The sequence below is a fragment of the Salmo salar genome, chromosome ssa22 (genome assembly GCF_905237065.1).
Source record: "Salmo salar chromosome ssa22, Ssal_v3.1, whole genome shotgun sequence".
NCBI lineage: Eukaryota > Metazoa > Chordata > Actinopteri > Salmoniformes > Salmonidae > Salmo > Salmo salar.
In genome coordinates this window covers 59,601,391-59,615,813 of record NC_059463.1, presented here as the reverse complement: position 1 = coordinate 59,615,813, position 14,423 = coordinate 59,601,391, and the positions used below count along the sequence as shown (strand labels likewise).

The 14,423-nt window shown below is 50.5% G+C and overlaps 1 protein-coding gene across 2 annotated transcripts in view; it reads left to right on the top strand.

Moving 5' to 3' along the window:
• Positions 1-14,423, top strand: part of iars1 (isoleucyl-tRNA synthetase 1) — a 143,586-nt gene that overhangs the window by 43,382 nt on the left and 85,781 nt on the right. For both annotated transcript variants that reach the window (XM_045705638.1, XM_045705639.1), the window contains exons 12-13: positions 5,008-5,099; positions 6,876-6,974. In XM_045705638.1, the coding sequence (XP_045561594.1) occupies positions 5,008-5,099; positions 6,876-6,974 (191 nt within the window). The remainder of the gene's footprint in view (positions 1-5,007; positions 5,100-6,875; positions 6,975-14,423) is intronic.

Here is a 14,423-nt window from a genome sequence, read left to right as displayed (position 1 = left end):
TACAGGACCGCTGTAGCAGGGTATTATACAGGACCGCTGTAGCAGGGGATTATACAGGACCGCTGTAGCAGGGAGTCCCAGGGGATTAATACAGGACCGCTGTAGCAGGGGATTATACAGGACCGCTGTAGCAGGGAGTCCCAGGGGATTATACAGGACCGCTGTAGCAGGAGATTATACAGGACCGCTGTAGCAGGGGATTATACAGGACCGCTGTAGCAGGAAATTATACAGGACCGCTGTAGCAGGAGATTATACAGGACCGCTGTAGCAGGAGTCGCAGGGGATTATACAGGACCGCTGTAGCAGGGGATTATACAGGACCGCTGTAGCAGGGTATTATACAGGACCGCTGTAGCAGGGGATTATACAGGACCGCTGTAGCAGGGAGTCCCAGGGGATTAATACAGGACCGCTGTAGCAGGGGATTATACAGGACCGCTGTAGCAGGGAGTCCCAGGGGATTATACAGGACCGCTGTAGCAGGAGATTATACAGGACCGCTGTAGCAGGGGATTATACAGGACCGCTGTAGCAGGAAATTATACAGGACCGCTGTAGCAGGAGATTATACAGGACCGCTGTAGCAGGAGTCGCAGGGGATTATACAGGACCGCTGTAGCAGGGAGTCCCAGGGGATTATACAGGACCGCTGTAGCAGGGAGTCCCAGGGGATTATACAGGACCGCTGTAGCAGGGGATTATACAGGACCGCTGTAGCAGGGAGTCCTAGGGGATTATACAGGACATCTGTAGCAGGGGATTATACAGGACCGCTGTAGCAGGGAGTCCCAGGGGATTATACAGGACCGCTGTAGCAGGGGATTATACAGGACCGCTGTAGCAGGGGATTATACAGGACCGCTGTAGCAGGGGATTATACAGGACCGCTGTAGCAGGGGATTATACAGGACCGCTGTAGCAGGGAGTCCCAGGGGATTATACAGGACCGCTGTAGCAGGGGATTATACAGGACCGCTGTAGCAGGGGATTATACAGGACCGCTGTAGCAGGGAGTCCTAGGGGATTATACAGGACCGCTGTAGCAGGGGATTATACAGGACCGCTGTAGCAGGGAGTCCCAGGGGATTATACAGGACCGTTGACATGGGTCAGTGTTTCACTGGGCCTACTGAGGTTTCAGTATTTTTTACATTTACATTTTAGTCATTTAGCAGACGCTCGTATCCAGAGCGACTTACAGGAGTGAATGCAGACATTTCATACATTTTTTTTCTTTCTTTCATTTTTTTTCCTTCGTACTGGCCCCCCGTGGGAATCGAACCCACAACCCTGGCGTTGCAAACACCATGCTCTACCAACTGAGCCACAGGCCTGTAGAGGGACGGGGGAAACACACCTGCTTGTCTGTCAGCGCTTCATTACTCTCTGATTGGTCGAATCACAGCTGGTGCTGGTCCCCCCTCAGCCGTGCTCTCTGATTGGTCGAATCACAGCTGGTGCTGGTCTCCCCTCAGCCGTGCTCTCTGATTGGTCGAATCACAGCTGGTGCTGGTCTCCCCTCAGCCGTGCTCTCTGATTGGTCGAATCACAGCTGGTGCTGGTCCCCCCTCAGCCGTGCTCTCTGATTGGTCAAATCACAGCTGGTGCTGGTTTCCCCTCAGCCGTGCTCTCTGATTGGTCGAATCACAGCTGGTGCTGGTTCCCCCTCAGCCGTGCTCTCTGATTGGTCAAATCACAGCTGGTGCTGGTTTCCCCTCAGCCGTGCTCTCTGATTGGTCGAATCACAGCTGGTGCTGGTTGCCCCTCAGCCGTGCTCTCTGATTGGTCGAATCACAGCTGGTGCTGGTCTCCCCTCAGCCGTGCTCTCTGATTGGTCGAATCACAGCTGGTGCTGGTTCCCCCCTCAGCCGTGCTCTCTGATTGGTCGAATCACAGCTGGTGCTGGTTCCCCCTCAGCCGTGCTCTCTGATTGGTCAAATCACAGCTGGTGCTGGTTCCCCCTCAGCCGTGCTCTCTGATTGGTCGAATCACAGCTGGTGCTGGTTTCCCCTCAGCCGTGCTCTCTGATTGGTCGAATCACAGCTGGTGCTGGTTCCCCCTCAGCCGTGCTCTCTGATTGGTCGAATCACAGCTGGTGCTGGTTTCCCCTCAGCCGTGCTGTAGTTCTTTGGTTGCCTTGATATGACGACAGAAATAGTTTAAAAGTGGATTTTAACTAACCATCAGTTTTAAATGCCAGAAATAATAAAAACGTTATTAAAAACTCAATTTTTGGGGGGAATTGGTAGTTTGACCTAAATAGTTTTTAAGAGAACACACAACATTTGATGTCATGGTTTTCATCACCACCTGGGATTTGAACTGGCAACCCTTCGATTTACTGGCCTGCTTCTCTAACCTTGAGGCTACCGCTGTGCCTTTATGAGGAAGTTAGCACCTGGTTTAACACATCAGCCAGGCAAAGCAGCAGGGCCCTAGAATAGATATGCACCACGTGGGATTTGAGCTGGCAACCCTTCGATTTACTGGCCCATTTCTCTAACCTGGAGGCAGAGAAAGTCATTTAGGGGTTAACCCGTCTGAAGGACCCAGATAGATAGTTGATGCACCGCCTAGCGTTGTCCCAGGCGGCGTTGATTTTGGAGGTTAAGAAACACACTACACACACACACACACACACATATATATATATATACACACACACACACACACACACACACACACACACACACACACATATATATATATATATATATATATATATATATATATATATATATATATATATATATATATATATATACACATACACACACACACACATACTTTGGAGGTTAAGAGAAGACTCCCTAAATCAATTATGTATCAGACAGGAAGGACCATGCACTTCCAGTCTGCTGCCAGGAAGTACACACTGGACACACACATGGACACACACATGGACACACACATGGACACACTGGACACACACATGGACATTCACAAACTGGACACACGCTGGACACTAATGGACACTGGACACACACACACTGGACATTGACACACACTGGACACGGGCACTGGACACTGGACATACACACACACACTCGCTGGACACTCACGCTGGACATTGACACACTGGACACACAAACACACATTTGACCCGTTTCCACTAAACTGAATCAATCCGTTCTCCTGTTTTTAGAAAGATCATTTGTAAAAGCAAGACAAGCCTGGATAATATATGAGCAGCTTTAGGGCTGCTGGGAAATGGAAAGTAAAAAGGAACAGAAATGAAAGTGTGAAAAATGGTATTACCTAACAGAGTAATTGCTGGTTTGATTTACTATACTAAACAAAGTGTAAAGGAGAGCAGTTAAACCTTCCTCCTCCTCCTCCTCCTCAAACACTCTGTCTCCTCTCCTGTCTCTCTGTCAGCTGGTACTGAACTGTATTCTGGGATATGTCTGTCTCTCTGTCAGCTGGTACTGAACTGTATTCTGGGATATGTCTGTCTCTCTGTCAGATGGTACTGAACTATATTCTGGGATATGTCTGTCTCCTCTCCTATCTCTCTGTCAGCTGGTACTGAACTGTATTCTGGGATATGTCTCCTCTCCTGTCTCTCTGTCAGCTGGTACTGAACTGTATTCTGGGATATGTCTGTCTCTCTGTCAGCTGGTACTGAACTGTATTCTGGGATATGTCTGTCTCCTCTCCTATCTCTCTGTCAGCTGGTACTGAACTGTATTCTGGGATATGTCTCCTCTCCTGTCTCTCTGTCAGCTGGTACTGAACTGTATTCTGGGATATGTCTGTCTCCTATCTCTCTGTCAGCTGGTACTGAACTGTATTCTGGGATATGTCTCCTCTCCTGTCTCTCTGTCAGCTGGTACTGAACTGTATTCTGGGATATGTCTGTCTCCTATCTCTCTGTCAGCTGGTACTGAACTGTATTCTGGGATATGTCTCCTCTCCTATCTCTCTGTCAGCTGGTACTGAACTGTATTCTGGGATATGTCTGTCTCCTCTCCTGTCTCTCTGTCAGCTTGTACTGAACTGTATTCTGGGATATGTCTCCTCTCCTATCTCTCTGTCAGCTGGTACTGAACTGTATTCTGGGATATGTCTGTCTCCTCTCCTATCTCTCTGTCAGCTGGTACTGAACTGTATTCTGGGATATGTCTGTCTCCTCTCATCTCTCTGTCAGCTGGTACTGAACTGTATTCTGGGATATGTCTCCTCTCCTATCTCTCTGTCAGCTGGTACTGAACTGTATTCTGGGATATGTCTGTCTCCTCTCCTGTCTCTCTGTCAGCTGGTACTGAACTGTATTCTGGGATATGTCTGTCTCCTCTCCTATCTCTCTGTCAGCTGGTACTGAACTGTATTCTGGGATATGTCTGTCTCCTCTCCTGTCTCTCTGTCAGCTGGTACTGAACTGTATTCTGGGATATGTCTGTCTCCTCTCCTATCTCTCTGTCAGCTGGTACTGAACTGTATTCTGGGATATGTCTGTCTCCTCTCCTGTCTCTCTGTCAGCTGGTACTGAACTGTATTCTGGGATATGTCTCCTCTCACAGTGTTTTCCCCTCTCCTGTCTCTCTGTCAGCTGGTACTGAACTGTATTCTGGGATATGTCTCCTCTCACAGTGTTTTCCCCTCTCCTGTCTCTCTGTCAGCTGGTACTGAACTGTATTCTGGGATATGTCTGTCTCCTCTCACAGTGTTTTCCTGTCTCTCTGTCAGCTGGTACTGAACTGTATTCTGGGATATGTCTGTCTCCTCTCACAGTGTTTTCCCCTCTCCTGTCTCTCTGTCAGCTGGTACTGAACTGTATTCTGGGATATGTCTGTCTCCTCTCACAGTGTTTTCCCCTCTCCTGTCTCTCTGTCAGCTGGTACTGAACTGTATTCTGGGATATATCTCCTCTCACAGTGTTTTCCCCTCTCCTATCTCTCTGCCAGCTGGTACTGAACTGTATTCTGGGATATGTCTCCTCTCCTGTCTCTCTGTCAGCTGGTACTGAACTGTATTCTGGGATATGTCTGTCCTCTCCTGTAGGATGCTGACAAGAACATCATCAAATGGCTGAAGGAACAGGGTCGTCTGGTCAACAGCAGCACTTTCAAGCATAGCTACCCTTTCTGTTGGAGGTCAGTCTTCCTAGTAACTCCAACAAAACACTTCCTAGTAGGTCTGTCTGATGGCCTTCCCACTGACCTACGGACAGTGGTAGCGTTCCTGTAGCGTTAAAGAGTATGAAGAGAAGCTCGACTCTCCCTCTCCTCTTCCACTTCCTCTTCCACTTCCTCTCCCTCTGCCCTCTCCTCTCCCTCTCCTCTTCCACTTCCTCTTCCACTTCCTCTCCTCTGCCTCGCTCTCCTTTCTTCCTCTTCCCTTCCTCTTCCCTTCCTCTTCCACCCACTTCCTCTCCTCGCTTTCTTCTCTCTCCTCCTCTCTCTCCCTTCTCTCTCCTCACCCTCTGTCTGACACTCCTCTGATCTACAAGGCTGTTCCCAGCTGATTTATTAGTATAGTATTAGTATATTTTACATTTATTTATTTTTAATTATATATATATATATATATATATATATATATATATATATATATATATATATATATATATATATATATATATATATATATATATTACCAGTCAAAAGTTTGGACACACCTACTCATTCCAGGGTTTTTCTTTATTTTTACTATTTTCTACATTGTAGAATAACAGTGAAGACATCAAAACTATGAAATAACACATATGGAATCATGTAGTAACCAGAAAAGTGTTAAACAAATCAAAATATATATATTTTTATTGAGATTCTTCAAAGTAGCCTCCCGTTTGCCTTGATGACAGCTTTGCACACTCTTGGCATTCTCTCAACCAGCTTCATGAGGTAGTCACCTGGAATGCATTTCAATTAACAGGTGTTCCTTCTTAAAAGTTAATTTGTGGAATTTATTTCCTTCTTAATGCGTTTGAGCCCAATCAGTTGCGTTGTGACGAGGTTGGGGTGGTATACAGAAGATAGCCCTATTTGGTTAAAGACCAAGTCCATATTATGGCAGGAACACCTCAAATAAGCAAAGAGAAACAACAGTCCATCATTACTTTAAGACATGATGGTCAGTCAATCCAGGAAATGTCAACTACTTTGAAAGTTTCTTCAAGTTCAGTCGCAAAAACCATGAAGCGCTATGATGAAACTGGCTCTCATGAGGACCGCCACAGGAAAGGAAGACCCAGAGTTTCCTCTGCTGCAGAGGATAAGTTCATTAGAGTTAACTGCATCTCAGATTGCAGCCCAAATAAATGCTTCAGAGTTCAAGTAACAGACACATCTCAACATCAACTGTTCAGAGGAGACTGCGTGAATCAGGCCTTCATGGTTGAAATGCTGCAAAGAAACCACTACTAAAGGACACCAATAAGAAGAAGAGACTTGTTTAGGCCAAGAAACACGAGCAATGGACATTCGACTGGTGGAAATTGGTCCTTTGGTCCAAATTTGGCCTCCACAATCACCCGACCTCAAACCAATTGAGATGGTTTGGGATGAGTTGGACCCCAGAGTGAAGAAGCAGGCAACACGTGCTCAGAATATGTGGGAGCTCTTTCAAGACTGTTGGAAAAAACATTCCAGTTGAAGCTGGTTGAGAGAATGCCAAGAGTGTGCAAAGCTGTCATCAAGGCAAACGGGAGGCTACTTTGAAGAATCTCAAATAGAAAATATATTATGACTTTTTTTTTTACACTTTTTGATTACTACTTGATTACATATGTTTTATTTCATAGTGTTGATGTGTTCACTATTATTCTACAGTGTAGTAAATAGTAAAAAAAAAAAAAACTTGAATGAGTAGGTGTGTGTGTGTGTGTGTGTGTGTGTGTGTGTGTGTTAATATATGTTTGTATCCTGCAGATCTGACACTCCTCTGATCTACAAGGCTGTTCCCAGCTGGTTTATTAGGGTGGAACACATGGTGGAGAAGCTGCTGGAAAACAATGACAAATGCTACTGGTAAGATCTGTTACAAGATCTAATATCCTTTTTACTTCTGTCCTACCGTATACATCCAACTCCCACTGCTGAGACCTGTTACAAGATCTAATATCCTCTTTACTTCTGTCCTACCGTACATCCAACTCCCACTGTTAAGACCTGTTATCTACTACAAGATGGCGCCGACAGAGATGTCCGCCTCGCTTCGAGTCCTTAGGAAACTATGCAGTATTTCGGTTTTTTTCTGTATTGTTTCTTACATTGTTACCCTTATGCTATTGGATATAAGAGCGACGTCAACTTACCAACATTACGACCAGGAATACGACTTTCCCGAAGAGGATCCTCTGTCCGTACCACCACCCAGGACATTGGATCTAATTCCAGTTGTCGACCCAAAACAACGGCGCGGCAGACGGAGCGGCCTCCTGGTCAGGCTCCGTAAACGTGCACATCGCCCACTGCTTTCGAGTATACTACTCGCCAATGTCCAGTCTCTGGGCAACAAGGTAGACGAAATTAGAGCAAGGATTGCCTTCCAGAGAGACATCAGAGATTGTAACATTCTCCGTTTCACGGAAACATGGCTCTCTCGGGATATGTTGTCGGAATCGGTTCAGCCACCGGGCTTCTCCATGCATCGCACCGACAAAGATAAACACCTCTCTGGGAAGAGGAATGGCGGGGTCGTATGTTTTATTATTAACGACTCATGGTGTAATCATAACAACATACAGGAACTCAAGTCCTCCTGCTCACCCGACCTAGAATTCCTTACCCTCAAATGTCGGCCATTTTACCTCACAAGCGAATTCTTGTCAGTTATCGTCACAGCTGTGTACATTCCCCCTCAAGCAGACACCAAGACGGCCCTCAAGGAAGTTCACTGGACTCTATGTAAACTGGAAACCACATATCCTTGTGGCTGCATTTATTTTAGCTGGGGATTTGAACAAAGCAAATTTGAGAACAAGGCTACCTAAATTCTATCAGCATATTGATTGCACTATGCGCCGGGGGTAATACACTCGACCACTGCTACTCTAACTTCCGTGATGCATACAAAGCCCTCCCCCGCACTCCCTTCGGCAAATCCGACCGCAACTCCATCTTCCTCCTACCGTCTTATAGGCAGGAACTCAAACAGGATGTACCAGTGACTAGAACCATTCAACGCTGGTCTGACCAATCGGAATCCACGCTTCAAGGTTGTTTTGATCACGCGGACTGGGATATGTTCCGGTCAGCCTCAGAGGAAAAACATCGATCTATACGCTGACTCGGTGAGTGAGTTTTTATAAGGAAGTGTATAGGAGATGTTGTACCCACTGTGACTATTAAAACCTACCCTGACCAGAAACCGTGGATAGATGGCAGCATTTGCGCAAAACTGAAAGCGCGAACCACCACATTTAACCACGGAAAGAGGTCTGGGAATATGACTGAATATAAACAGTGTAGTTATTCCCTCCGCAAAGGCAATCAAACAAGCAAAATGCGGAGTGGAGTCGCAATTCAACGGCTCAGACACGAGATGTATGTGGCAGGGTCCACAGTCAATCACGGATTACAAAGGGAAAATCAGCCGCGTCGCTGACACCGTCACCCAGACAAACTAAACACCTTCTTTGCCCGCTTTGAGGATAATACAGTGCCACCGTCGCGGCTCGCTAACAAGGACTGCACCCCCCACGCTCTCCTTCTCCATAGCTAACGTGAGTAAAACATTTAAACGTGTTAACCCTCGCAAGGCTGTCGCTCCAGACGGCATCCCTAGCCGCGTCCTCAGAGCATGTGCAGACCAGCTGACTGGTGTGTTTACAGACATATTCAATCTCTCCCTATCCCAGTCTGCTGTCCCCACTTGCTTCAAGATGTCCACCATTATTCCTGTACCCAAGAAAGCGAAGGTAACTGAACTAAATAACTATCGCCCCGTAGCACTCACTTCTGTCATCATGAAGTGCTTTGAGAGACTAGTCAAGGATCATATCACCTCCACCTTACCAGCCACCCTAGACCCACTTCAGTTTACATGCTGCCCAACAGGTCCACAGACGACGCAGTCGCCATCACACTGCACACTGCCCTATCCCATCTAGACGAGGAATACCTATGTAAGAATTCTGTTCATTGACTACAGCTCAGCCTTCAACACCATAGTACCCTCCAAGCTCATCATTAAGCTGGAGGCCCTGGGTCTCAACACCACCCTGTGCAACTGGTTCCTGGACTTCCTGACGGGCTGCCCCCAAGTGGTGAGGGTAGGTAACTACATCTCCACTCTGCTGATCCTCAACACTGGGGCCCCACAAGGGTGTGTTTTCAGCCCCCTCCTGTACTCCCTGTTCACCCATGACTGAGTGGCCATGCACGCCTCCAACTCAATCATCAAGTTTGCAGACGACACAACAGTAGTAGGCTTGATTACCAACAACGATGAGGCGGCCTATAGGGAGGTGGTGAGGGCCCTCGGAGTGTGGTGTCAGGAAAACAACCTCTCATTCAAAGTCAACAAAACAAAGGAGATGATCGTGGACTTCAGGACACAGCAAAGGGAGCACCCCCCCATCCACATCGACGGGACAGCAGTGGAGAAGGTGGAAAGTTTTTTTTAAGTTCCTCGGCGTACACATCACGGACAAACTGAAATGGTCCACCCACACAGACAGTGTGGTGAAGAACCTCAGGAGGCTGAAGAAATTTGGCTCGTCACCCAAAACCCTGACAAACTTTTACAGATGCACAATCGAGAGCATCCTGTCGGGCTGTATCACCGCCTGGTACGGCTACTGCACCGCCCACAACCCCAAGGCTCTCCAGAGGGTGGTGCGGCCTGCACAATGCATCACCGGGGGCAAGTGTGTGTGTGTGTGTGTGTGTGTGTGTGTGTGTGCGTGTGTGTGTGCGTGTGTGTGTGTGTGTGTGTGTGTGTGTGTGTGTGATGCTGATGTCGTAAACATTTGGCTATGTCATGCCAAACCCCTCAATCTACACTGTCATGCCAAACCCCCTCAATCTACACTGTCATGCCAAACCCCCCCAATCTACACTGTCATGCCAAACCCCTCAAGCTACACTGTCATGCCAAACCACTCAATCTACACTGTCATGCCAAACCCCCCAATCTACACTGTCATGCCAAACCCCCCAATCTACACTGTCATGCCAAACCCCCAATCTACACTGTCATGCCAAACCCCCCAATCTACACTGTCATGCCAAACCCCTTAATCTACACTGTCATGCCAAACCCCCCAATCTATACTGTCATGCCAAACCCCTTAATCTACACTGTCATGCCAAACCCCCCAATCTACACTGTCATGCCAAACCCCTCAATCTACACTGTCATGCCAAACCCCCCAATCTACACTGTCATGCCAAACCCCTTAATCTACACTGTCATGCCAAACCCCCCCAATCTACACTGTCATGCCAAACCCCCTTAATCTACACTGTCATGCCAAACCCCCCCAATCTACACTGTCATGCCAAACCCCCCCAATCTACACTGTCATGCCAAACCCCCCCAATCTACACTGTCATGCCAAACCCCCAATCTACACTGTCATGCCAAACCCCCCCAATCTACACTGTCATGCCAAACCCCCCAATCTACACTGTCATGCCAAACCCCCCAATCTACACTGTCATGCCAAACCCCCCAATCTACACTGTCATGCCAAACCCCCCAATCTACACTGTCATGCCAAACCCCTTAATCTACACTGTCATGCCAAACCCCCCAATCTACACTGTCATGCCAAACCCCCCCAATCTACACTGTCATGCCAAACCCCCCAATCTACACTGTCATGCCAAACCCCCCAATCTACACTGTCATGCCAAACCCCCCAATCTACACTGTCATGCCAAACCCTAAATATCATGACATATTCTCAACTACACAGCAGGAATCCGTACTGAAGATTGTTCTGGTTCTTTGTGAGGTGGCGCCTCTTCTCCTCTCCTCTAATCAAGAAGATTTTGGCACGGGGCCCTCAAATCCCCAGCGTTCTACAGCTGCACCATTGAGAGCATCTTGACTGGCTGCATCACTGCTTGTTATGGCAACTGATTGGCATCCGACCGCAAGGCGCTACAGAAGGTGGTGTGGACAGCCCAGTACATCACTGGGGCCGGACCCCCTGCCGTCCAGGACCTCTATACCAGGCGGTGGTGTGGACAGCCCAGTACATCACTGGGGCCGGACCCCCTGCCGTCCAGGACCTCTATACCAGGCGGTGGTGTGGACAGCCCAGTACATCACTGGGGCCGGACCCCCTGCCGTCCAGGACCTCTATACCAGGCGGTGGTGTGGACAGCCCAGTACATCACTGGGGCCGGACCCCCTGCCGTCCAGGACCTCTATACCAGGCGGTGGTGTGGACAGCCCAGTACACCCCTGGGGCCGGACCCCCTGCCGTCCAGGTCCTCTATACCAGGCGGTGGTGTGGACAGCCCAGTACATCACTGGGGCCGGACCCCTGCCGTCCAGGACCTCTATACCAGGCGGTGGTGTGGACAGCCCAGTACATCACTGGGGCCGGACCCCCTGCCGTCCAGGACCTCTATACCAGGCGGTGGTGTGGACAGCCCAGTACATCACTGGGGCCGGACCCCCTGCCGTCCAGGACCTCTATACCAGGCGGTGGTGTGGACAGCCCAGTACATCACTGGGGCCGGACCCCTGCCGTCCAGGACCTCTATACCAGGCGGTGGTGTGGACAGCCCAGTACACCACTGGGGCCGGACCCCCTGCCGTCCAGGACCTCTATACCAGGCGGTGGTGTGGACAGCCCAGTACATCACTGGGGCCGGACCCCCTGCCGTCCAGGACCTCTATACCAGGCGGTGGTGTGGACAGCCCAGTACACCACTGGGGCCGGACCCCCCTGCCGTCCAGGACCTCTATACCAGGCGGTGGTGTGGACAGCCCAGTACATCACTGGGGCCGGACCCCTGCCGTCCAGGACCTCTATACCAGGCGGTGGTGTGGACAGCCCAGTACATCACTGGGGCCGGACCCCCCTGCCGTCCAGGACCTCTATACCAGGCGGTGGTGTGGACAGCCCAGTACATCACTGGGGCCGGACCCCCTGCCGTCCAGGACCTCTATACCAGGCGGTGGTGTGGACAGCCCAGTACATCACTGGGGCCGGACCCCCTGCCGTCCAGGACCTCTATACCAGGCGGTGGTGTGGACAGCCCAGTACATCACTGGGGCCGGACCCCCTGCCGTCCAGGACCTCTATACCAGGCGGTGGTGTGGACAGCCCAGTACATCACTGGGGCCGGACCCCCTGCCGTCCAGGACCTCTATACCAGGCGGTGGTGTGGACAGCCCAGTACACCACTGGGGCCGAACCCCCTGCCGTCCAGGACCTCTATACCAGGCGGTGGTGTGGACAGCCCAGTACATCACTGGGGCCAGACCCCCTGCCGTCCAGGACCTCTATACCAGGCGGTGGTGTGGACAGCCCAGTACATCACTGGGGCCGGACCCCCTGCCGTCCAGGACCTCTATACCAGGCGGTGGTGTGGACAGCCCAGTACATCACTGGGGCCGGGACCCCCTGCCGTCCAGGACCTCTATACCAGGCGGTGGTGTGGACAGCCCAGTACATCACTGGGGCCGGACCCCCTGCCGTCCAGGACCTCTATACCAGGCGGTGGTGTGGACAGCCCAGTACATCACTGGGGCCGGACCCCCTGCCGTCCAGGACCTCTATACCAGGCGGTGGTGTGGACAGCCCAGTACATCACTGGGGCCGGACCCCCTGCCATCCAGGACCTCTATACCAGGCGGTGGTGTGGACAGCCCAGTACACCACTGGGGCCGGACCCCCTGCCATCCAGGACCTCTATACCAGGCGGTGGTGTGGACAGCCCAGTACATCACTGGGGCCGGACCCCCTGCCATCCAGGTCCTCTATACCAGGCAGTGGTGTGGACAGCCCAGTACACCCCTGGGGCCGGACCCCCTGCCATCCAGGTACTCTATACCAGGCGGTGGTGTGGACAGCCCAGTACACCACTGGGGCTGGACCCCCTGCCGTCCAGGACCTCTATACCAGGCGGTGGTGTGGACAGCCCAGTACACCCCTGGGGCCGGACCCCCTGCCATCCAGGTACTCTATACCAGGCGGTGGTGTGGACAGCCCAGTACATCACTGGGGCCGAACCCCCTGCCGTCCAGGACCTCTATACCAGGCGGTGGTGTGGACAGCCCAGTACACCACTGGGGCCGGACCCCCTGCCGTCCAGGACCTCTATACCAGGCGGTGGTGTGGACAGCCCAGTACATCACTGGGGCCGGACCCCCTGCCGTCCAGGACCTCTATACCAGGCGGTGGTGTGGACAGCCCAGTACACCACTGGGGCCGGACCCCCTGCCGTCCAGGACCTCTATACCAGGCGTTGGTGTGGACAGCCCAGTACATCACTGGGGCCGGACCCCCTGCCGTCCAGGACCTCTATACCAGGCGGTGGTGTGGACAGCCCAGTACATCACTGGGGCCGGACCCCCTGTCGTCCAGGACCTCTATACCAGGCGGTGGTGTGGACAGCCCAGTACATCACTGTTTCTCCTTGTTTTGGGTTCTGTGTTGGTGGGCTGTTGATTATAGCTAGTGTCCTGATGTCCACCTGCTCTGCATTTAATTTAAATCCTTAATTCTTGAATTATTTGAAGTTCTATATGATGTAAATTACATTTCATAGCACCGTATTTTGGTCTGACTTTTTGTTTTGGAGTTGATGGGTGGAAATTCAGTCTTTTTTTTCTCACAGAATGTAGGGTTACATTTTTTATTTTATTTTTATTATCGAGCTAATTAATGTTATTTTTAGAACCAGACTTGGTACATCTGTATTGGACTATACACCCTGCAGGGAAATGTGCCAGCTCTGCGGTCGTGTTGCTCTGCGGCCGTGTTGCTCTGCGGCCGTGTTGCTCTGGGTAATTTGGGTCTCTGTAGAGGTTTGATACCTCCGTTCCTTTATCTAGCACGAGGCCGCACAGGACAGCAGCACAGGACAGCAGCACAGGACAGCAGCACAGGACAGCAGCACACTGTAAATTGTCCATTTAGGATGGCTAGAGAGGGTGGTAATGGGGAGAAATAATTCCATAGATTTTTTTTAAATAGAAATGCTTCTCACAAATGGGAATTGTTGAACTCATTGGACTACTAGAGGAACCTGATGCCATTTACAGGGACGTATTCTCCTGTGGCTGAGATGGGAGCGGCTTGTCCCAAAAACAGAACGCTTCTGTCCCAAATGGTACACTAGTCCCTTTATAGTGCACTAGGTTTAACCTGGGCCTGGTCAACAGTAGTGCACTAGATTTAACCTGGGCCTGGTTAACAGTAGGGCACTATACAGGGAATAGGGTGCCATTTGGGACTCACACAAGGAAAAAGGAGAGAAAGAGGGAGAAGATGCCTGGAAGGGGGGTTT